The sequence below is a fragment of the Astatotilapia calliptera genome, chromosome 10, assembly GCF_964374335.1.
Source record: "Astatotilapia calliptera chromosome 10, fAstCal68.1, whole genome shotgun sequence".
Classification (NCBI taxonomy): Eukaryota; Metazoa; Chordata; class Actinopteri; order Cichliformes; family Cichlidae; genus Astatotilapia; species Astatotilapia calliptera.
In genome coordinates this window covers 2,450,035-2,475,110 of record NC_137431.1, presented here as the reverse complement: position 1 = coordinate 2,475,110, position 25,076 = coordinate 2,450,035, and the positions used below count along the sequence as shown (strand labels likewise).

Genomic DNA, 25,076 nt, shown 5'->3' with positions numbered 1-25,076 from the left:
CACACCAGTGAAGTGTTGGAAACATTTCTCAGAGATTTTATAACTCCTCTCACAGTTACTGCACATGTTCCACCACAGCACCACGGGGCTCTAATGGATTGACTGTGAAGGCTGAGTGCAGTGAACTCATTGTCAAGAAATCAGTTAGACATGACATGAGCTTTGTAGCACGGTGAATTATCAACATGGATACACTGTGGTGATAAAGGCTGGGCAGCAACAATGCCCAGATGGGTTCGGGCATTTAAACGATGCCAAAGTGTTAACAAACTATCCCACACAACGTTACATCCCCACCAGCTGCCTGAACCATACAAGACGGAGTGGATTCATGCTGCCGTGTTATTTATACTAACTTCCACATCCACACGTGGTTGCAGAAATTGAGACTAGGCTATGTTTTTGTGAGCCTGCGCAAATTGTACCCTTGGTTTCCTGTTCTTTGCTGACAGCACGGCACCCCGTGTGGTCTTCTGCTGCTGTGGCCAACCTGCCTCAGGGTTTTGCATTCAGAGATGCTCTTCTGGTTGAAACAAGTGGTTATTTGATTTACAGTTTTCCAGTCTGGCCATTCAGCTTTAACCTAGAATAAACATCACTGGATATTTTCTCTTTTTCTGACTTTTTCTCTGTAAACTGTAGAGATGGTCGTGTGGGATCAGCAGTTTGTGAAGTACTCGGACCAGCCTGTCTGTCACCAACAACAAAGCCACAATTGTGGAGATCCCTTTAATCACCTTTCTTCCTCCTTCTGATGTTTGGTTTGAATTTCAACAGACCGTCTTAGCCATCTGTACATGCCTCAACACACTGAGTTGCTGCCATGTTATTGGCTGACTGGATCTTTGCATTAATAAATGAATGAAGCAGTTGGATGTAGCAAAGTGGCTGGTGAGTATATTGTGCCTTTTATGTCTATATTTTTCTAATCCCCTAGAACAACTAGTAAATGTCTGTTGTTGTCAGACCTCAAACAATTAAGGCAACTCATTGCCTCAATGGTCCAACCTTCACTATCTGTCCTCTGCACATGTCCAGACTATCACAACTTCATGCAACAACTATGACAGGCCACACAGGCGATCTGTCAGCTGTTAGTACAGTCCTTCAGACATGCCCACTCTGAGTGCTAACATAAGGAGACAACGTTACAGTTTTATTATATAGTTTATCATATTAGAATTTAGTAACTGTGAAGTTATAACAAATATAATAAGTGGGCTTACTTAATCTCAAAAAAAGAGTCCATATTAATCAAAGAAACTCCAAATATTTAACTAGTACAGTTTAGTAACTCGCACTGCTCCACGTGTTTCATCACTTTGCTTATAGAAAGACATTTTGGTATAAAGACAACATTGTAAAAAGCTTCTTGACACTGAAATATAATTTTCATTAAATGTGTTGTTAGGACTGAAACAGAAAGCGAAACGTTGTTGTGACAGCAAACGTTGTCGGAAGTTTGATAAAGTAGTTATAAGCAGCAGCTTACGCTAACATGCTGCCTTTTAGTATTTTGTGCACATTTTTGTTAACTTCTGCAGTTTCTATAAGACTAAAAACTGTTACACGTATGAGGTAGTAGGTCCTAGGTTAGCGCCATTGTGTTGCGCCTACATTTCCCATAATGCAGTCGGGGCTGCTCGTTTCCGGTCCTGCGCCGTTTCTGGAGCGGATTGGAACCCGGAGTCAGGATTTGGTAAATGAAGGGGTTTTGCAGAAAAGGTAACGTGTTTCCCGACCAATACACGCCGCCTTTCTACCAAATGGAGACGCAGTTTGGTAGTAAAGGTGCAGCTGATCCGTCCGGTTCGGTCCGAGTTTACCCGAAACGCCTCCACCACACACTGGCGGCCGTTGAATAGCATTGACTCCGGTTTGGGGGTTTGCGTCTCCGGTCCATCCGCCATGCCGACTGTTCTTTGTTACATTTTAGCAAAGAGCAGCCGCTCAGATCGGAGTTAAAACCCGGCTAGAGTTTGGGAACGACTCAAATCCTGGATCCCGTCTATTCCCCGGGCTGCATATGTTCAAATACACGCGTCAACTGTTTCGCGTAGAACAAAAACCAGCTAATGTTTCCATAAGGCACTAGTGTACAGCCGGTAGGGCTGATGCATTCACGTACACCTGAAGGGTCCCACATTAAACGATGAGCAGGCTCAGAAGTTCAGTTACATCCTGAAACACTCGTTAAAGTACTTCCTTCGTGTAAATGTGCAGTAAAACTGAGTGCGACCAGGCTGCTGCTCTCTGGTAAACATGCAAACACTTTCCCTCTCTGTAGGTTGGCATAATGGCTGAACAGACGCCAGATGAGTTCATCTGTGAGTATGACTCCAGCCCTTACTGTCCCGTATGTGTGTGTGTGTGTGTGTGTGTGTGAGAAAGCACTATGAAGACAGATGTGATGTGTATCTGACAGGGTGCGAGGACTGTGGCCAGTACCATGACTCTGAGTGTCCTGAACTTGGGCCGGTGGTGACTGTCCAGGACTCCTTCGTCCTCAGCCGAGCTCGGTGAGTGACAGCTGGAGGTGTCAGGTGGGGGTTTGGGCCATTCTTTGAACTCAAGTTTCTTTCTAAAGATTCAATCAGAGCAAAACCAAAGAAGGAGAAACATCGATCCCTGCTAGCACTGACGTCCAGTCATCCTGACCTGTGAAATTACAAACCCCATTCATGTGTCACCTTATTGCTGTTCTAGACCTTGCAAAGAGATTGTCCAAGTATCCCACTGTGGGTGGTTGCGTTTCTGCCACTTGCAGCTTCATCCTAAATGTGGAACTTTTTAACTTTAAACATAATAGATTTCTCACTCGATGCTTTCTTCTCACAAGCATACAGCTGCCTTCCTCGAGCCTCAGCCTGCAGTTTCTTTTTTTGTTTGTGTTTTCTCTCTTTCTCATTCTCTGATATTTTGCATCATTGGGGCTTCTGTCTATAATATTGCACAAAATTGCTCAAAAGGGGAGGACACACCATTTTTCAGCATTTTAGCAAAGTAAGCATACTGAATCAAGTGATGCTGAAACTAAGGGATCACAAGAAGGCAGGAGGCTGGCCTTGTTATTGTAAAGACCCTACAATAACCAGATCATCCTCTGTGATCAAGCACTTAGCAACAGCGGCAGTAAGAGTCCCTGTTTTAACAGGAAGAAACTTCTGGGAGGAGTCTGCAGTAACAGGTTGGGGGTCGTGATTGGTGATGATGCAGAGTTGAGATTAAAGAGTGAGGGTTGTCGCTTTGAGCTTTTATCATGCTTTTAGCTTACATACTGAACAGACAGTAATCAGGAGTTTATGCCATGTTGCTCTTTCCTTGGATCAGGTCGTCTCTTCCGGACAGCCTGGAGATCAGAGAGATGGGAAATGGAGAGGAGGGGGTGTTTGTCCTGCACCGGCTGGTCAAGAGGACTCGGTTTGGGCCCTTTGAAGCAAAGAGGGTTCCCCACCTGGAGAAGGAAGGAGCGTTCCCCCTGAAGGTGCACTTAAACCCTCTGCTTTAAACTGTACGTGTGCATGTGGTTTTTAACTTTAACTTCCTTCTTGATCCTCTCTCTGTTGTTGGGCAGATCTTCAAGAAGGACGGTGTAGTGGTGTGTTTTGACTCCAGCAGTGAGGAGGACTGCAACTGGATGATGCTGGTGCGACCTGCCAGCGACCACAAGCACCAGAATCTGACGGCTTACCAGCAGGATGACGAAGTGTACTTCAACACCTCCCAGGTATCTTCCTCCACCTGAAACCTGCGTGGCTCCTTCACCTCTGTAAGCAGACTGATTTGTTGATCCACGTGCATACCTGCCGCTGTTGTGTTTCCCAGGATGTGCTGCCAGGAACAGAGCTGAGAGTCTGGTATGGAGCGTTCTACGCCAAGAAGATGGAGAAGCCCATGCTGAAACCCCCACTTCAGCCACCGCTGCCTCCACCAGGTAGCTTTGGTTACAGCACAGATGCTGTGTTGGGGTACCATGGAAACTGTGAGAGTTACATCTTCTCGCTTTTCTCTTTTTCAATCAGATGTGACAGCTCCATCCGCTAAATCTGAGATCTCAGAGAAAAGTGGAGCCCACATGCCTCCAGCGGCTGAAGACAGCAGCACAGGTAGGATCATTAAAAACACCCACCACCTCCAGTTCACACGTCTTTGAAATGTTTTCCCATATTTTAGCTAAGTTTGTGATTATAATCCTTTTTTTTTTCTTTTAACTGCATCAATTTTTCAGCAGCTTTTTGTTTTGGCAGCAAGTCCAGCATGAGTGAACGCCACATGTTCACCCGTTCAAAAGATTCTAAGCTGAACAAAACGCTGCGTCATGATCGCACACGCTGACTCATCTACCCCTTTTCTGTGGATCACAGGCGACATGCTGAGCCACCTCAACGAGGTAAAGACGGTAACGGTGCTTCCAGCAGAGCAACTCCTGCCCCAGGGGGAATGCCTGGTTGGTCCTGATGAGGAGGAGGGCATCTCCCCTGCAGCGCAGCCCAGCCCCAAGAGAGGGCACAGCCGAGGGAGGAGGGCTAAAGGACGCAGGCCCAGTGCTGCAGCTGCAGCAAGCAAAAACAGAGGTGAGAAGAAAGTGAGAGTCAGGCTTGGGCAAAAAAAACTTTGTGAAACATATTCTGGCTTGCAGCGGTTAAATGAAGATGATCGCATGATATTTAGAATGCATGCTGCACCAGTTAAAACACAAAGCAAAAGTAGATCGAGTGCTCCCTCGGTCAGCGCCTGTTTCCTGCACAACACAGCTCAAAGTTTCTGGATATAGTCACTACGTTAAGACGGATCAAATTCAAATGTGTAGCACAGCAGGAGGTGAAGAGCTTGTTCTTTGAAGCGGATCATCGTCCGCTGTTTGGAAATACAGCAGATAACAAGTAATGTTGACCAAGAACAAAGCAACAAGTGTCGTAGAGTCGCGTCTGCACCACAGAACACAGAAAAGACACAAAGACAGTTAATGCATGAAGATCCTGCAGTGCTGAGGTGAATCGCCCAGTGTCAACTCAGACGAGGCTCCTTGTATCCATCCAGCTCACAAAGTCACCAACCAATCACATTCCATCTGAACAAAGATGTGTGCCCACTAAACGCGTCGAGCCAGGAATGTTTCGGGTCTCTGGTTTACTTAATGGAAAAAACATATGTTGTCCCCTCATGCAATTATTTTTCCAAAGTGGCAAAACCTGCGCTGTATGCAAATCACCACCAGGGGAAAAGAGAGGGATCTCACGTGTGTCAAGTACTTTTCTACTTTTTCGAGAAGCCAGACAGAAACTCCTCAGTAAGAGTCACATGACAGCCCACCTATAGTTTTCCAAAAAGCACCCCAAGGACGCTCAGACCATGAGAAACTAAGTTCTCTGGTCTGATGAAACAAAGATTACACTCTTTGGCTTGAATGCCAAGTGACAACCAAGCACGGCTCATCACATGGATGATCTCATCCCTACAGTGAAGCATGGTGGCAGCAGCATCACGCTGGGGGGATGTTGTTCAGAAGCGAACTGGGAGACTAGTCAGGGTGGAGGTAAAGGTCAATGCAGCGATGCACAGAGCCATGATGTTGATGTTAACCTGCTAGAGCGCTCTGGACCTCAGACTAGGGTGAAGGTTCATCTTCTAACACAGGGGTGGGGATATCTAAAACCTGCAGGTCAACACACCAGAATCAAATCATTAGTTCATTACCAGGCGTCTGGTGAACTTCATGACATGTTGAGGAGGTCATTTAGCCATTTAAATCAGCTGTGTTGGATCAAAGACACATCTAAAACCTGCAGGACACCGGCCCTCGACGCCTGCAGTTCCTCCACCTCTGTTCTAACAGGACAATGACCCTAAACACACAGCCAAGATAACAGAGGAGTGGCTTTAGAAATTTCCCTCAATGGCCCAGTCACACCCCAGAGTTGAACCTGGCTGAACGTCTCTGGAAAGATCTGAAAATGGCTGTGCACCAACACTCCCAATCCAAACTGCTGGAGCTTGAGAGATTCTGCAAAGAAGAGTGGGAAACCCCAAAAATAGGTGTGCTAGCTTGTAGCATCATACTCAAAAAGACTTGAGGCTGTAATTGCTGCCAAAGGTGCTTCCAAGCTACCAAGGTATCGAGCAAAGGCTGTGAATATTTATGTACATGTTATATTTCAAACAAACTTCATCACTTTGTCATTACAGAGCATCGCATGTAGAGTTCTGAGGTGAAAAATGACTATGATTAATTTTGCAATAAGGGCGTAAAACGATCAAGTGTGGAACACGAGCTCATCTACGGTCGCTCCGTCGACTTTGACGTTGGGTTCCTGATGTGTGCAGATGTGAAGCCCCCACTGGTGAGCTCGGAGCCTGTAGCGTCAGAGGGGGGAACGAGAGCGGCAGAGAACAGCAGCCCACTGAGCACTCCAGACAGCGGGCCTGTCCTGAAGAGGCACAGAGCGAGAGAGCACAAGAAGGTCTACGCTTGCCCCCGCTGCAACAAGGTCTTCCAGAACAGCAGCAACCTCAACAGACACATTCGATCTCATGGTACAGTTGTGGCTGTGATGGCGTCATCTCCAGATAGAGTTCAATTCAGGAGGAGTGAGTATGTTTACTAAAAGGTCCCTTCATGTGTGGTCGGCAGGTGATAAGCTGTTCAAGTGCGATGAATGTGACAAGTTGTTCAGCCGTAAGGAGAGCCTGAAGCAGCACATCTCATACAAGCACAGCAAGAACGTGGTAAGTGCGTTTCGAACGGCCGGATCGAGGGTTTCAGCCGCTCCAGCGGTTAATGACGTCGTGTGTTTATCCCCCCAACAGCCTGACCAAGAGTACAAGTACAAATGCAACACCTGTGAGAAATCTTTTCGCCTGGAAAATGCCTTAAAGTTCCACAACTGCCGGACAGGTAGGTTTGCCTCTTTTCTTTTCCCCCTCGTTTCTGATCACATTTCTAACCATCCTCTTTTCATTCCTTCTCTCCAGACGACAAGACGTTCCAGTGTGATATCTGCTCGCGGTTCTTCTCCACCAACAGCAACCTCTCCAAGCACAAGAAGAAGCATGGCGAGAAGCTCTACTCCTGTGAAATCTGCAACAAGATGTTCTACCGCAAAGACGTGATGCAGGAGCACCACAGGAGGCACGGTTTGGGTGAGTGCATGAGAACACAGAGCAGCGTTTGATTATTAATGCTATTTTTTCACAGTACTAGAATGATGAGAGCAAAATGCTTCTCGTGCTTTTTATGGTTGATGAAAAGCATTACGGGAATAAATAAATCAGAGTATGGATAGTTAAACTCCCTCCCAGGCAGTCGTGCCGCTGGTCTTATCAGTCACTGTGATTATGCAAGACAAAGAGAATTTCCAGGAAACGTCTCGCAGTCAAGTCTGCAACTGGAGACGTTTCCTGGAAGCCTGAACCTTTAAGGTTTTTAGAACAGAGAGATTTTCTGCAAAACACTCCAAAGTTCATGTGTCCATATTGCTCAATCATAGCTTCTTAAATAATCAGGCCCCATCTTATCTTATAGACTTCATAGTACCATATCGCCCCAGTAGAGCACTTTACTCTCACACCGTTGATTATTTAAAAGTAGAATGGGAGGCAGAGCCTTCAGCTTTCAGGCCCCTCTTCTGTGGAACCAGCTCCCAGTTTGGACACCAGACACCCTCTCTGCTCTAAAGATTAGGCTTAAAACTTTCCCGTTTGATAAAGCTTATAGTCATGTGACCCTGAGCTATTCCTTAGCTATGGCACAATAAGCCTAGGCTTCCTTCACCTCATTTCACTGTGTGTGTGTGCTTACACAACACTCGGCATTAATCATTAGTCGTTTTTAATCTCCGGCTCTTCCACAGTGTCTCTTTTGTCCCGTCTCCCTCCCCTGAGCCGTGTTCTGCTGGAGTTTTTCCTGCTTGCTCATAGGGGGTCGTTTGATTGTTGGGGTTTTCTCTGTATTATTGTTGGGTCCTCGCAAATAGGAAGAGTCTCGAGGCAACTGTGACTTGGTGCAGTGTAAGCAAAACTATTGGTCAGATCTCTGCAGGTTGTTTTCAGAGACCTCTGTGTGTTCGACTCCAGCTGGTTTGATCGGTTGCTGAGAAACATCCCCATAGCCCGATGCAGCCACCGCCATGCTTTACTGTAGGGGTTAGGTAGGCAATGAGCGGAGGAGCTCTACAAATGTTTGAGTTCAGAGAATACTTTTAACCATACCATGAGAGCTATTTAATCACTGTGTAGCAAATATTAAGTGATTTGTTGTTTTGTGAGTTTAGCCAGGCAGCAACAAATGATATAAAACAGTTATTTGAAGCCGTTCATATGATTGCATTACTCTGGCATTGTTAGTGGTAATCATATTGAATCTCACTGTGTAAACGATTTCATAAAACTGAGAAGGATTCGACTTTCACGTCTCCCACACAAACACACAGATAACCAAGTCAGAGCTGAGCAGCCTGGTGCATTTTTGCACCGTTTAGATGGATTTCTTCTGTTGGCCCTGACGCTCTTCGCTAAACTAAGCCTAAAATCCATACGCACAGGACCAAAGCACATGAAGAGAGAGGAGCTGGAGGCCAATGGAGAAGAAGGGACCAAGTACAGGAAGGAGCCGTCACCCTGTCCCATTTGCAGCAAGGTAAGCCGTCTGCACGCGTCGGCTCATGGCATCACTTCATCGTTCACCTGCTTCACTGCAGTGTGTTTCTGTGTGTGCGCACAGGTGTTCTCCTGCAGGAGTAACATGAACAAGCATCTGTTGACTCACGGCGATAAAAAGTACACCTGTGAGATCTGCGGTCGCAAGTTCTTCCGTGTAGACGTCCTCCGAGACCACATTCACGTGCACTTCAAGGTGAAACCTGCAACATTATCAGACCTTTTGAAGGGTTCGTTCACAGAGAAGCTGCTGTTTCATCACAAGATCAAAGAGTTTGTGTATATTACAAAAATGCAGGATTTATGGATGAAATGAATTTCTAGGATGAAAGCTGCACCACTGCTTATTCCACAGGACCAATGACGCATGTAGAGTCTGTTCCACTTGTTTAACAGCGCCGCTGCACATTTAGCTGCACAAATTCAGAACGCTTTTTTGGCTTTGGGCCTTTGAGTACTTGGTTTCCACTTTAATCACACACACAAGGATTTACAAGGATGCCACTTTGACTCAGATCAGGTATCAAAATGTGGTCCATCTCTGATTCAGTATTATAGACACCTGACAGAATATTCTATACATTTACATGTCCTCAGTCAGAATCTCACCATTTCTCTAAATTATAGAGAAGGGGACATATTTTTAAAAAAAATCAGAAGCACTGCTACTCAGATAAGAAAAGATGAACTCAGAAATGCTCAGGTGCTCTCCAGATACCTGGCGTTCATCAGGTTGAATGACATCCTTTTATTTCAGGACATAGCCTTAATGGACGAGCAGGAAAGGGAAGGCTTCATCAAGAAGATCGGCATCTCAGCGGACGACAGTGACGAAACAGACGAGGATGAAGATGAAGATGACCCAGAGCACCATAAATATAACTGCAAAAAATGCCAAGTAAGCAATCGTCTGTCACGGAGAAACTCTGCAGTCACATGGAGCTCCACGTATCCCTGTGTCCCACACAAATAACACACGTCCTGCTTCTTGTCTCCAGCTGTCATTTGCAAAAGGAAAAGAGTACCTGAAGCACATCATGGAGCAGCACAAGGAGAAAGCCTACGGCTGCGGGATCTGTAACCGACGCTTTGCACTCAAAGCCACTTACAACGCTCACCTGGTCATCCACCGAGAGCAGCTGCCCGACCCTTCGGTGCAGAAGTAAGACAGTAGGAAGCAAGCAAGTACAAATGCTAGTCACAGTCTTGTGAGCCAGCAGAGAAATGTATAATTGTATAAAGAAGTACTTTTGAAATCTGGCGAGGAGAAGAATACATCTGATTCCTTTAAATATGTTCACGGGAGGAAAGATAGTAACATTTGCGTGCAGCAGCCATTGAGTGCTAGTTACTAATCATCCATGCATGTGAGAGCTGAAATTGCTGACTTGCACCTAAAAGGAAATGATGTCATTTTTAGTGCAAACTGTGTATTTTTCAAAATAAAGGTACTAAATAACTATGAAGTCAGAAAAATGTACAGAAATCATTTTCAAATAGTTTCGCTCTTTCCTAAAGGTACATCCATCCATGTGAGATTTGTGGGCGAATATTCAATAGCATTGGAAATCTGGAAAGGCACAAGATCATCCACACAGGTGAAGTGTTTATTCTGTGGTCAGTGCTTAACAAATTTATTCGCCTACCACCCAGCGTAAGGTTTTTAAATGAACACTACTGGTAATCAGCAAAATGTTTCATCCAAACGCTAATCCCACAAGATTTTAATTGAAGTCACATTTTTAATGCTAAAATGTGTGTTTTTATAAAATAATGGCATAAAAATGTTCCTCTGTTCAGCAAAGCAGCTGAAAGTTGTAATCAAGGGCAGCACGTCAGTAAATGTACTTCCTACGCTGGCTCATACTCTCACAGGGTGAGTCTGTGCAAAGGTAACGTCACAATTAAAAAAAGATGTTTGTTCACTCATCCAGGGGTGAAGAGCCACGGCTGTGACAAATGCGGCAAATCGTTTGCAAGAAAGGACATGCTGAAGGAGCATCTCAGGGTGCACGACGACAACCGAGAGTACCTGTGCGCCGAGTGCGGGAAAGGTCATCGCACGCCTCATTGCTCTTTTCCCACCGTGTAAACTGAACGAGTAGACTTGAACTGGTGGTGGTTGAATTATTCTGAGACTGTGTCAACGTTTGCCTGCCCAGGTATGAAGACCAAACATGCTCTGCGGCACCACATGAAGCTCCACAAGGGCATCAAAGAGTACGAGTGTAAGGAGTGTAAGCGCAAGTTCGCCCAAAAGGTCAACATGCTGAAACACTACAAGAGACACACAGGTGAGTGAGAAGGCGTGCGTGTGCACGTAGAGCTCATTTTAATGCATTACCTTAGTCTAACACACACAGACACACACATACATATAGCATAAGCATGATGGGTTGGTTACTCTGTTTTTCCATGTACACGTTCAAACACACACCTGCACTAATGCTCAGTCACACACCCACAGCCGCTGTAATTCTTTTTGTCTGTGCAGCCCCCCCACACTGTCTTTACCCTAATTGTCTTGATTGTTCTCACTTGTCTCTATTGCAGTAAGAAAAAGTGTTTGTGTGTCACAGACATGAAGGATGTATACTGCAAAAAAAGCACTAAAAACCAAGCACACCTAACAGAGAATCACGTCATTGTCCCTCAGTGCTTGTTTTGTGTCACCGTGCTTGCAGGTATAAAGGACTTCATGTGCGAGTTGTGTGGAAAGACTTTCAGTGAGAGGACCACACTAGAGACTCACAAGCTCATCCACACAGGTATTTCATGTCACTGTGGCGTCATAAAACCAGACTGCTGTGCATTACTCGGTTATTACAAGCTGAACATGAAACTCTTTCATCTGAATCTACTTTCCTGCTACATTTAAATCAGAACATTGTAAACAGGACTGGACCAAAGCAAGTGAGAGGCTGATAAAGTCACACAGAAAGCAACTTATTACTTACAATCTTCAAATGTAATGCCATATGTAGTAATGTAATATCTTCTTTTAGTCATAATTTAAAGTGATTTTACCAAAAATAATTTTAGCTGTTAATGTTAACTGTTGTGGTATGAAAATGTAAGTTAGCTCTTATTAGTTGTTGATGAATAGAGGAAAGAGGAACTTTTGTTTGATCCCAAAAATAAGAAGGTTGACTTAAGTTAGCATAAAGGCTAAAATCAGTTTGGTCCAAAGGTAAACTCGCCAAAAAGCCCGTGACATGCAGCTGCTGCCAGGACCTTATGATTTAAGAAGCATGTTGTATCCTTTCATGTAAACGCCTGCTATTTTTGGACTGGAACAAATACTAGCATAATGTTAGCTACATGGTGCTAACTAAACAGTAGTTTCAAGTTTTGTACGGAGAAACAGTGTAGCCACATTTACCCATAATGAAGTTCTTTGGCTCGTGCTCCTCAGCCTTACATGAACATGTAGAAAGTGTGCAGTTATATTAAGAAGAAAATAACAGAAAATAGCAGTAATAATAATAATAATACTGATGATGATGATAAAAGAGAGAAAAAAATTCTCTAAATATTTAATAGTTAAGACAAGTTGGTATTTGCATGTTGTGCAAAACTTGTGCAACGAGCATTTAAGTGGCATTTGTTGAAGTGACAGTGTGTAGAGTCCTGTAGTTGTAGTGAGTGTGTAATGGTGTGTGCAGAACGGCAGCAGCTCGAAAGCCTGATGGCTTGTGGGTAGAAACTGTCTCTGCGTCTGCTAGCGCGGGTCTGGATGCTCCTGAACCGCCTGCCGGACGGCAGGACTGAGAAAAGTCTGTGGCTGGGATCGGAGAGGAGCCGCTGCATCTTCCTCACGCAGCGCTGTCTGTAGAGATCCTGCATGGCTGCCAGTTCAGTCCTGGTGATGCGCTGTGCTGTCCTCACTAGCCTCTGCAGAGCTTTGTGGTCCAGTTCTGCTGTTCTACACACCAACATATATCCCTATCAAAGTCAGAACACACATGTGATCTTTCATATGTATGAACACAAATCCAACAACACAAAGCAAAGATGCTTTGGAGTGCATTACACACAACATTGAATATGATAGGGTTTAATTTGGGGCTTCATACTAGCTGATGCTGTCGAGCTGACCTCTCCTTCTCTGCTGCTGCAGTGGGTAAGACGTGGACATGTCCCACATGCGATAAGAAATATCTGACCGAGTACATGCTGCAGAAGCACGTCCACCTGACCCACGAAAAGGTAGAGGCCCAGTCGTGTCACCTCTGCGGGACAAAGGTGTCCACTCGCGCTTCTATGAACCGACACCTGCGACGCAAACATCCCGAGGTGAGTGGGGTCAGACCGGAGAGGAAACGACCCATATTACAGCACTCGAAAGGCAGACTCGGCCTGAAATGCTGTCCTTCTCCTATATGCCTACAGGTGGTGTCTGTGAGAATCGACGAGTTTGATGATCTTCAGGAAAATTTGTCAATGAATGAGTCATCGATCAGCATTGTGCAGGTTAGAATAAAATTCCGGATTTCTGACACCACAGACCAAAATCCAATTCATTGTATTTTGGTCTCGACCAGGCCTCCACCCATCGTCTTCAGATGGTCCAAAATGCAGCTGCTCGCCTGCTAGCTGGTACCAAACGGAGAGAGCGTATAACCCCAGTTTTAGCTTCTTTACACTTCCTGTCTCCTACAGGATCCAATTTAAACTTTTAAGTCGCTTAACGCCCGAGCGCCTTCTTACCTGTCTGAGCTCCTCTCTGTTTATGCTCCAGGAAAAACCACGAGGTCTAGCTCAGAATAGATGCTGTCCATCCCACGGACTTGTCTCCAATCTCGTGGTCATAGATCCGTCTCTGTGACAGATCCCAGACTTTGGAAAAGTCTCCCCCTAAATATTAGATCTGTACAAACACTTGAGCAATTTAAATCACTACTAAAGACACATTTTTATGCCCTGGCTTTTAACACACTCTGACCCAGGCATTCTGCTCTTATTTTAAATAGTTTTAGTTATTGTTTTAATTCTTTTATTGTCCTATTATTGTTTTATCAGAATCAGAATCAGAATCAGAATACTTTATTGATCCCTGGGGGAAATTATTTTTTGTTACAGTGCTCCATTTTAAACCAACATTAAGACAAGACAGACAATACGCTAACTAAGAATAGTACAATATATACATATATATACATACATACATACATAAGTCACTTATAAATAAATATTTGGAAAAGAAACATGTGTAGCTGTAGCAGCAAACAGTGTGTTAAGTGGATGCGTTGTACAGGGAGATGGCCACAGGCAGGAATGATTTCCTGTGTCGTTCAGTGGTGCTTTTCGGTAATCTCAGTCTCTCACTGAACGAGCTCCTGTGACTGACCAACATGTCATGGAGTGGGTGGGAGGTGTTATCCAACATTGTCTTTATCTTGGACAGCATCCGCCTCTCCGACACCACCTTGAGGGAGTCCAGCTCCATCCCCACAACATTGCTGGCCTTACGGATCAGTTTATTAAGTCTGTTGGCATCTGCGACCCTCAGCCTGCTCCCCCAGCATGCAACAGCATAGAGGATCGCACTGGCCACCACAGACTCATAGAAAATCCTCAGCATTTTCTGGCAGATGTTGAAGGACCTCAGTCGCCTCAAAAAATAGAGACGACTCTGGCCCTTCCTGTAAAGTGCTGTGGTGTTTTTAGCCCAGTCCAGTTTATTGTCAATGTGTACTCCAAGGTATTTATAGTCCTCCATTATTGTTATTATTGTATTACACTGTTGCTTTTTAATGCCATTTTTATATTGTTAAGCACTTTGTGCAGCATCGGCTGTTTGAAATGTGCTATATAAATAAATTTGACCTTGACCTTTGACCTTATTGGCAAACGAGGTGGTTTTAGGGAGGCGTAGCTATGGAAACACTGACAAACAACAAGAAACCATATTGTCTAAGTATGTCTGTGGTGTCAGCTGCCTTAAAATCTGCATTTTTCTGTACACTAAAGATGTTTCACTTCCTTCTGCAGCCCTCTCTGACCATGGAAAAAGACGGGATGTCTCAGGAGCGGCCCAGTCGACCTTCCCGACACCCCAAGAAGAAGCAGAGAAGCTCAGCTGAGCCGGAGCTCTCCGAGTCCGATGAATACGTTGACTTTGCTGAGCCAAGGCACGAAGCCATGTCAGAATTCAACGCCGTCATTGTCGGTGATGAGACTGAGACGAGCTCTGCTGTACAGAGCATCCAGCAGGTACGTGTGCACATTTCCCCCAGAAGATTCTGCTTTGTTGCTACAATAACGTGTCCAATTTCTTTCCCCCCGAACACCACGATAAGTGGATAAAGGCAGGCGGCCTGATTAAAAAGGAAAACACAGACTGAAGTTTTTCTCCCTGAAGAGCCCTTAAGTCACCCACAGCGGCTGGCTCGACATTGCCGATGAAAGGCAGAATAAATCTGGATTTGCACTTGTTTTGTTGATTATTTGATATGAAGTCATCATTTAATAACTGTGGCATTTGTCTAAAAATGTGGCAGTTGTCTAATAAAGGTTTTTTTTGAATGGGCTATAATGTTACATAACCTAATAAATTGCCGACTTTGGTAATTGTTGACCTAGTAGTTATGACTTCATTGGGAATCGTAGGATAAAATGTGGATCTGTTGAGTAAAGCAGGTGTAAAATACACACAGTCAAACCACAAAATGATTACATTTATAATATACAATTGTTTTCCTGCTGTTAAGACAGTGTTATGAAATCACACAGATGCAGTGCAACGCTTGAAGCCACAATTGACAGCTAAGGCTTTGTGATTACAGATGTGCTCAAACACATTAGACCTTTAACAATTTTAATAATATAACTATACAAACTGGCATGATGCTTAAATAGTTTGATTTAAAAATATGCAATAAGACGTAGTTTCTAATTTTATTTATTTATTTATTTTCCATTTTTCAGATGTGTTTACTACATTATTTCTGTCTGGGCCACTTGAGTCAATATCAGACTGTTATTCCAGCTGCAGTAATTTATATTTGGCCTCTGTTCTGGAACTTTCCTAACACGTGCAGTATGGAAAGCCAAGAGACCGGGAGAGCGGCAGCAGCAGCAACAACACATTTCTTCCTGTTAAAAGGGAGTTTTTCCTTCCCGCTGTCACCAAGTGCTTGATCACTGGGTGGTGTCTAATTGTTGGGGTTTTCTCTGCATTATTGTAAAGTCTGTACAATATAAATCACCTTGAAGTGACCGTTGTTGTCATTTGGTGCTATGTGAATGCAATAAAATTCAGTTCATTCAGCTCGCTGGCTGAGCTTGACTCACGGCCTCAGCCAGCTGCTGTTCCTCACAAACTTAGATTATAACAACAGTGTTGTGCTTTAGCGGCAGATGAGCTGCTTTCATCATCGAGTTGCAATTGATTCCATTGTTGCCGTTTCAGGTGGTGGTTCTGACCGACCCCAGTGCTCCATCAGCCTCCTCCCCCAACAGTTCAGTGGGACTGACCAACATCACAGTCACGCCCATCACCAGCCACGCCCCTGCCCAGTTTACCAGCCTGCAGCCTGTCGCCGTGGGCCACCTGACAGCCAGCGACCGGCCCCTCACACTGGACAACTCCATCCTCACGGTCACCTTTGACACAGTCAGTGGCTCCGCTATGCTGCACAACCGGTCTGCAGAACTCATCCCAGAGACTGTAGGTCCTGCTGGAAGCGGGACACCCCAGTCCGTCGCCCATTTCATCAACCTCGCCACTCTGGTCAACCCCATGGGCCACCAGCTAGAGGCCCCGACTCTGGCGTGGAGGCCTGTACCTGCAGCTGAGGGCAGCCAGGTCACTCCAGTGGTGGAGGGTGCACAGGGGGAGAGTCAGGAGGCCCAGAGCCAGGGCTCAGATCCAGGCCGGCCCAGCCAGAGCCAGCCAGCCACCCCTCAGCAGCAAAGCAGTTCTGCGCAACAGATGTTCAGCTACTGAGCAGACACTAGGGGTGCAGGTCACCTCACACAGATACTGTTACATAGTAGAGTAGATTTTTAACAAACTGTACAAAGTGATCACTGTCACCCAGATGCCTCTCCAGCCCAATGGAAGCAAATGGTATTGTCATATTTTTTAATAGTAAAACGGAAAACAAATTGTCAGTTAGTGAATCTGTTTTTGAGAAAATGAGGAAAAAATGTGCATTTAGCCACAATCACTGACGTCTGAAACCAAAGCAACTGTTGAATATTCTAACGCCTTATCAGCCTTGGGGGGGAAATGCATGTTTTCGAGATAAACCTGCTGCTTGAACAATGAGATGTGGAAATGCACCAACATGAAAAGCAGATGAACTTTGTGACAAAGTGAAAATACGTTGACCACATTATAATAACACATGGTATTTGGTGTATTCCCTAAAGCAGCTGAGTGCTGAACATGATTTTCGAATGCTGTAAACTAATTATTGTCAACCTGTCTGAAATAAATATTGGCAGCCATTTTTAAAAATGATATTTTTAAAGAAAATTCATCAGGTCGTCCTTTTTGTATGTTGTCAGTTGTGACTGCAGCTGCAGAGAGCGCCTGATGGCTGGGCCTTTGCCCATGTGGCCTGGCCAAGTGCAGCCTGAAAAAGCCATATGGGCTCACCCTCCTGTAGGCCCATTTATTGTGGGCAGTCTAAGGCACACCTGTGCAACAGTCATGCTGTCTAATCAGCACCTTAATATGCCACACTAGTGAGGTGGGATGCAAAGGAGAAGTGCTCACTGACAGAGATTTAGACAGATTTGAGAGTAATGGTTGTTTTGTGCATGTAGAAAATGTTTCAGCTCATGAAAAATGGGAGCAAAAGTGTTGCATTTATATTTTTGTTCAGTGTTTCTACACTTACACAACACATTTTGACACTCTGTTGAATGCTTTTATTTTCAAACTTGGCAATCCAGGAAGTATAGATTTTATTTGAACGAATGAGAAGGTTTTTCGCCCATGAAGCAGTTCAGCAAACATGTAAAGCACCAAAAATGCACTTTAGGTAGTAAAGTGTTTAAAATAACTAATTACTGATGAAAGACTCGCTCTAGTTTCCTTAATTTAATTTAATATAATATAATTCAGCCAGAGAGGAAACAGAAATCATGAGCCTGAGGAATACTTTATGCAAAACACTCGTGGAGGGTTGTGAACAGAAACCAAACAGCCACAGACGGTATCCACTACGTGAAAAATGGCGCCATCTCGTGGCCTCTTTCTGTCACTATAATAACTTCAAAACTTTGTAAAAAAAATGCTTCACCTGTAAAAGTTTCAAAGTGACGTTTTTTCACCAGCAGAGCAGCTTCAGTCGATGACGTCACTGAGAGAGTCAGAACGCACAACTACAAAGTTAACCTGTGACGTTCATCACCATCATTATATTTGGATAGTTGGTGGACACATATCAGTTAACAGTTGGCAGCGTTCCTCACAGCATTCAGTGGTGATTAGTCTACATTTACTCCGCGTTTTTAAAGAGCTAAAAGATTTCACAGCATTTTAAGGACTGTGTCATAACTCTGGATAAGTTGGAATCCGTAAAGTTTGAGAGCTGTGCTGCTTTAGTTTCCTCCAGACTGTGTATCATCCCAGGAGAATGGACAGAGGAGACAGACTACCGATTCAAAGTGAGTGCGTGATAGGTTGGAAGGCTACTATTATTCCCCATAGGCAGCAGAGATGGGCAGTAACGCGTTACTTGTAACACGTTACTGTAATCTGATTACTTTTTTCAGGTAACAAGTAAAGTAAGGGATTACTATTGCAAAAACGGTAATTAGATTACCGTTACTTTCCCGTAGGAACGCTGCGTTACCACGTTACTAAAACCGTGATTTTTTTGCGAGAATGTCTCACGACAGTGACCTGCACCAGGGTAAACCTCCGCCTGCCCCACTCCTGCTTTACAGGTGAAAATAGAGCAACAGGACCGCTGAGTCTTTGACTTTATTTATTTTCTGCTGTGTTTTACTTGCATCTATTTGAAAGACTGAGTGTAAACACAAAAAATATTTTATTCCAGTCAGAGAATGTTGCATATAATTAAATGTTTTGCTTGATGCATAAAGTTAAAAGATTAAAACTGATAAAACAAGTTAAAAAAAGAGACTTTTCCATTTGATTACATTTTGTATGATGGATTATGCAGAAAAAGTAGAATTGGGCTGAAAGATCTATCGCTTTATCACCTATTCAGGTTGTAAATTGTGTTTTTAAAAAGTAACTAAGTAATTAATTACTTTTGAAAATAAGTAATCAGTAAAGTAACAGGATTACTTTTTTGGGGAAGTAATCGGTAATTAGTTACTGATTACTTTTTTCAAGTAACTTGACCAACACTGATAGGCAGTATCAAAAAGCTCCATACAGCTGTTATTCATGGGGTTCACAACAAAGCAAGGGTGTATACAGTTAATACTAATAATACTAATTCATATTAGGTGCCATAAGCATAGAAACGATGTCAATACGATAAGAAAATTGTTATTGTTTTTTTCATGTTGCATTAATGGTTGTCATTTTATTAGTCCATTACTAATCGCCTTTCTGGGATCAATTGTTAGTGACTCCATCCTCCACCAGGGGGCTTTCGCGCGCTCTCCTCTTTACCGGTACCGGTCCGTGAGTCGTTTGGTACCGGGCCACGAGAGTTGAGGCTGTGAAATTTATGCTTTTCAGGGTTTTTATCGGTTTGTATGTTCCCCATGTAGTTATTTTTGCATAAATTGGAATTTGTGGACAGTTTTAGCATCATATGAATGATAACAATAATATTTCTGTTTGTTGTTGTAGGGGTACCAGCTGATGAACTGGTTTTTGAACTGCAACAGCGTCCGGATTTTGAAGAGATTCAGCCGATGGTCCACTGGCTTGAATTCGGTGTGTTGCGCGGCCTCTTAACTGAGGAAAACCTCCGTGTTCTGGGCCAAGTTATTCATCAAGTGCAACAAGATGTTGATGAGGAGGTCAGAATTCAGGACAATGATGAAGAGGCTGATAATGAAGAGGAGGAACAGGCTGATGTTCCAGTAGTGGGAATAGAAATAAATCCACCTCAAGTAGAAGGACCCTGGGTCCATAACAGAGAAGAAATCCCAGCAGGAGAAATTGAAATACTTTTCAGGGAGTTTTTTTGGACATCCTGATAATAATGAATTACAGTCGTCCAGCCTGGAAGTAATAAATGCATGAACTTAGTTATGCTGCAATAGGCTTAGGCTGCCGGGGGACTCCCATGATTTTCCTTTTCAGTCACCTTTTTCACTCACTCTGTGTTAATAGACCTCTCTGCATTGAATCATACCTGTTATTAATCTCTGTCTCTCTTCCGGAGCATGTGCTTCATCCTGTCTTCCTTCTCTCACCCCAACCAATCACAGCAGATGGCCCCGCCCCTCCCTGAGCCTGGTTCTGCTGGAGGTTTCTTCCTGTTAAAAGGGAGTTTTTCCTTCCCACTGTCGCCAAAGTGCTGCTCATAGGGGGTCATATGATTGTTGGGTTTTTCTCTGTATCTATTATTGTACGATCTAGTGTACAATATAAAGCACCTTGAGGAGACTGTTCTATATAAATAAAGATTTTTTAGTTGCCAGTTTCTATGTGTGCTTACCAACGGTGTGTTATTCCTGACCTTGTATTGCTTACAATACAAAGGTCACTGTGAGAGCAAAAAGGTAATGTTTCAATTTGTCCCAAATCTCAACAAATGTGTCATATTGAAATCTGTTAGAGAATGTAATTTTCTCCATTTTAAACAACCATAGACAACCTCACGCCAGTCATTTAGTGACAGAATTTTTACATTTAGCCATTTCTTAGTGATAGTCTTTCGGGCAGCCACACTCAAAATGCCATATAACAGCTTGATCACTTTATCCACAATACTGAGTATAAACATCCAAACAAGAGTTCATCCCAATTAAAGGGAAGTTGCATACTAAGAATAGTCTGTAACTCAGAATGAATCGAAACCCAAAAAGTGTTTATCAATGGACAGGACCAAAACAAGTGGAGGTGCTTTACTCCTTGGGCCCCACAGTTTCTCCTGCTGCTGGAGGAGTTGGAATAATGTTTACTTTGCGCAGGTGTAATAAAAGATCGGCAAAGACTCTTCCAGCCAAAACGTCTCCATATATTAGAGCTAGAGATTCTCCACTATAAAGCACATTGCTGATACCAAATGTCATTTGAGATTACCATATTTGTTTCCCTTTCCCATTTTTGTTTGATGTAAATTGTATTCAAATTCCTAACCTCCTGTAAACCCTTGCACAGTCTAGAAATCATTTTGAGACCAGGATCCACATGGTATGCCTTAACAAATATATTCAGAACAGGAAGAGAGAAAAGATCTGTTCTCTTGGGTATAAAGTTATGTAAATGATGCGGGATTTGGAGAAACCTGAAAAAAATCAGTCTTGCTTAACTGGTAAGGCAAGGCAAGGCAAGGCAAATTTATTTGTATAGCACAATTCAACAACAAGGTGATTCAAAGTGCTTTACAGAGACATTAGAAACAAAAACAAATAAAAAGCATGATTTAAAATGAATTAAAACAAGCAAGCAAACAAACTAACTAAACACACACATTTCACACCTGTTCGCGCGATCTGAACCCTTATCGTAAGGGGAGCTACCAGTCCTTCTGTGGACGAGCTACTTTCTATTTTAAATTCCCTGAATTTAAAATACTCTCTAGACCCAGTCTAGACCCAGCTGGGGAGCTACCCAGAGCTCTAAACCCACTTAACAAACAAACAAACAAACAAAACAGTATATAAAATCAAAACAGATAAAATCAGAACAGTAGATAAAATCAGTAGTTAATGTAAGTTTTGAAATTTAAGCTTAACAAACAAACAAAACAGTATATAAAACCAAAACAGATAAAATCAGAAATAGATAAGATCAGTAGTTAAATGTAAGTTTTGAAATTTAAGCTTAAAAGTGTGGATTTGGTGCTTTATTCAAATGCAGCTGAGAACAGGTGAGTCTTCAACCTGGATTTAAATAAACTGAGTGTTTCAGCTGATCTGAGGCTTTCTGGGAGTTTGTTCCAGATATAAGGAGCATAAAAGCTGAATGCAGCTTCTCCTTGTCTGGTTCTGACTCTGGGAACTGATAAAAGACCGGATCCAGATGACCTGAGGGATCTGGATGGTTCATACTGGGTCAGGAGGTCATTGATGTATTTTGGTCCTAAACCATTCAGAGCTTTATAGACCAGCATCAGAACTTTAAAGTCTATCCTCTGACGGACAGGCAGCCAGTGTAAGGACCTCAGAGCTGGACTGATGTGGTCCACTGTTTTGGTCTTAGTGAGGACTCGAGCAGCAGAGTTCTGAATGAGCTGTAGTTGTCTGACTGATTTTTTAGGTAGACCTGTAAAGATGCTGTTACAGTAATCAAGCCTACTAAAGATGAATGCATGGACTAGTTTTTCCAGGTCCTGTTGAGACATCAGATCTTTTATCCTTGATATATTCTTGAGGTGATAGTAAGCTGACTTTGTTATTGTCTTAATGTGTTTTTCTAAGTTTAGGTCTGCATCCATCACTACACCCAAATTTCTCGCCTGGTTTGTGGTTTTTAGATGTATAGATTGAAGTTCTCTGGTGACCTGTAATCGTTTTTCTTTGGCGCCAAAGACTATTACCTCAGTTTTGTTTTTGTTTAGCTGGAGAAAATTGTGGCACAACCAGTCATTAATTTCCTCAATGCATTTACCAAGAGCCTGTACAGGGCCTCGGTCTCCTGGTGACATTGTGATATATATTTGTGTGTCATCTGCATAGCTGTGGTAGTTCATTTTGTTGTTCTTTATAATCTGTGCCAGTGGGAGCATGTAGATGTTAAACAGAAGGGGTCCCAAGATGGAACCTTGGGGAACTCCACATGTGATACTTGTCTGCTCAGATGTGAAGTTACCTATTGATACAAAGTATTTCCTGTTTTCTACGTATGTTTTGAACCAGTTTAGTACAGTTCCTGAAAGACCTGTCCAGTTCTCCAGTCGTTTGAGTAATATGTTGTGGTCAACTGTATCAAATGCTGCACTGAGATCCAGTAAAACTAGGACTGACATTTTTCCACTGTCTGTATTCAGACATATGTCATTAAACACTTTGGTCAGAGCGGTTTCAGTGCTGTGGTTCTGTCTAAAACCTGACTGGAAGGCATCGTAGCAATTATTCTGTTTTAAGAAGTAACTGAGCTGTTGAGAAACTGCTTTTTCAATGATCCTTCTTAAAAACGGGAGATTTGAGATCGGCCTGTAGTTGTTCATTTGTGTCTTGTCAAGATTGTCCTTTTTCAGTATAGGTTTGATTACAGCAGTTTTTAGTGATTCTGGAAACACACCTGATAATAAAGAAAAGTTGACGATCTGTAACAGGTCTGACTCTAAAGTCTTTGAGACCTTTTTGAAAAAACTTGTTGGCAGGACATCTAAACAGCAGGAGGAGGAGTTCAGTTGACCTAAGATGTCCTCCAGGTCTTTGCTGTTAATAGGTTGAAACTGTTTCATGGTGTTTAAACAGTTTTTTGGTGGACACAGTACATATCCTGGATCTGCTGTTGATGTACCAATTGCTTGTCTAATTTTTTGGATTTTGTCTGTGAAGAATTTGGCAAAGTCATTGCAGGCCATGGTCGAATGAAGTTCAGCTGCCACTGACACAGGAGGGTTTGTTAGCCTGTCAACTGTAGAAAATAAGACCCGAGCATTATGGCTGTTTTTAGTGATGATGTCAGAGAAGTAGGACCTCCTTGCATTCCTCAGTTGTAAATTATAATTGTGAAGTTTCTCTTTATAGATGTCATAATGAACCTGGAGGTTTGTTTTTCTCCATCTGCGCTCAGCTTTCCTACACTCTCTTTTTTCATTTTTCACCAGTGTGGAGTTTCTCCATGGAGACTTTTTCCTTCCAGAGATAACCTTCACCTTAATGGGGGCAATAGTGTCCATTACATTTAACATTTTTGCATTAAAGCTATTGACGAGCTCATTGACTGAACCTTTGGACAGGTCAGGTGTTAATGGGAAGACCTGGTTAAAGATCTCACTACTGTGTTCAGTTATACACCGTTTTGTGATCACTGCTGTTGATATATTTGTGTGGGCTGAGATTTTACTTTCAAAGAAAACACAGTAATGATCAGATAAGCCCACATCAGACACAGTAATGTTTGAAATGCTGGTATTGATCTTTTATTGACTGGAAGTCCCTAAGAGTTCCCTTATCATAAAACATACAGTATGCTGTTAAGCCTTGTCCTGCCCAGTTCTTCTATCTCACATCTAACTTATTGGGTAAAAAAATCAAGATCATAAGCGCACCATCTTAAGATCCTGGCCTCTTCATTCCAATCATTCTTGTAAAGAAACTGTAACCAGAGTTTTAAAGCCAGGTTAATCCATTGGTTTCCTTGATTAATTTGTTTTTTAATAAGTGTCACGTCCCCTAAGCTTGCCTGAATTGGAAAATCTCTTGAGGCATCTCTTTTTTTTCTATCCATCTTGCTTGGTAATCTACATTACACCAGCACACTAGGGTCCTCGGTTGAGCTGAAACATAATAATCTTTCATACATGGTGTAACAGCAGTCTGGCGAGGAAGGAGTGGCTAGCAGGTCCAGCGTGCGTGTGGTGTGGGGGTTAGCCGAATAACCCGAAGCCAGTCGGTTAAATCCAATAACAGACCTTTACTCGCTGTCAGCAACATTACACCTTATGAGCCAGGTCTCCACAGCTGTACTCGTCCGTGCATACATGCGCGGAGATCGTTACAACAGTACGGTTTTCTTTGAGCATGGAATGGCTGCCGCTAACAACACACACCCACTAGGAGACTCCCACAGCAATAGTACAATAGCAGGGGGTGACTCAAAATTTAGGATTGGTATTAAGTTCCATCTTTTAATACATTAATAGCCATGCCATATGTTAAAACAAGAGCTAGAGTGTGATTAAAGTGGTGGGTTGGTTCTTTTACATTTTGAGAGAAGCCTGTTGAGTCTAATAACAGATTGTTGGGTTTATCTAGGCACAAACCCCGCTGGAACACAAGACACTCAATAACTGCACGACAAAACAAGACAAGGCAGAGCTTGTGGCTCGCAAGGGAAGTCAGCTCAGGCCTTCACCTGTCCTTAGCCAACTTCAACTGATTCCTTCGCTACAGCCCTTTTTACTGTCAGCAAGCAATCATTCATGAATATGCAATTACAAATACACGTGACATTCTTAGACAGGCATCAGTGTCTGTATTCTGTGTGCGTGTGTGTGTGTGTGTGTGTGTGTGCGTGTGTGTGTGTGTGTGTGTGTGTGTGTGTGTGTGTGTGTGTGTGTGTGTGTGTGTGTGTGTGCGCTTCCAGCCATACTTTACATAGACGTATGACCTTTCAATGAACTTAAACTGTATGC

The 25,076-nt window shown here is 43.3% G+C and overlaps 1 protein-coding gene across 2 annotated transcripts; it reads left to right on the top strand.

Moving 5' to 3' along the window:
* The first annotated feature begins 1,519 nt into the window (after window positions 1-1,519).
* On the top strand, window positions 1,520-17,122 carry prdm15 (PR domain containing 15). 2 transcript variants are annotated; one of them, XM_080306961.1, is made up of 24 exons: window positions 1,520-1,725; window positions 2,288-2,327; window positions 2,426-2,519; window positions 3,331-3,484; window positions 3,575-3,727; window positions 3,826-3,934; window positions 4,023-4,106; window positions 4,365-4,574; window positions 6,325-6,534; window positions 6,632-6,726; window positions 6,808-6,895; window positions 6,973-7,140; window positions 8,541-8,635; window positions 8,720-8,851; window positions 9,413-9,553; window positions 9,654-9,817; window positions 10,174-10,253; window positions 10,590-10,709; window positions 10,818-10,949; window positions 11,340-11,423; window positions 12,776-12,951; window positions 13,048-13,128; window positions 14,650-14,871; window positions 14,958-15,233. In XM_080306961.1, the coding sequence occupies exons 2-24, from the start codon at window positions 2,297-2,299 to the stop codon at window positions 15,000-15,002; spliced, it is 2,868 nt and encodes a 955-aa protein (XP_080163087.1). In that variant the 5' UTR covers window positions 1,520-1,725; window positions 2,288-2,296; the 3' UTR covers window positions 15,003-15,233. The 2 variants fall into 2 exon arrangements, with proteins under 2 accessions (XP_080163087.1, XP_026038283.2); XM_026182498.2 differs by lacking the exon at window positions 14,958-15,233 and adding an exon at window positions 16,070-17,122 and having other exon boundaries at window positions 1,524-1,725.
* Window positions 17,123-25,076: the final 7,954 nt, after the last annotated feature.

Bases quoted from the DNA above. Each gene is read 5' to 3' on its own strand.
- prdm15 (XM_026182498.2), top strand. From the start codon at position 2,297: ATGGCTGAACAGACGCCAGATGAGTTCATCT. The intron at 3,935-4,022 runs GTAGCTTTGGTT...TTTTTCAATCAG, and splicing joins GCCACCGCTGCCTCCACCAG to ATGTGACAGCTCCATCCGCT. The intron at 10,710-10,817 runs GTCATCGCACGC...TTGCCTGCCCAG, and splicing joins GTGCGCCGAGTGCGGGAAAG to GTATGAAGACCAAACATGCT.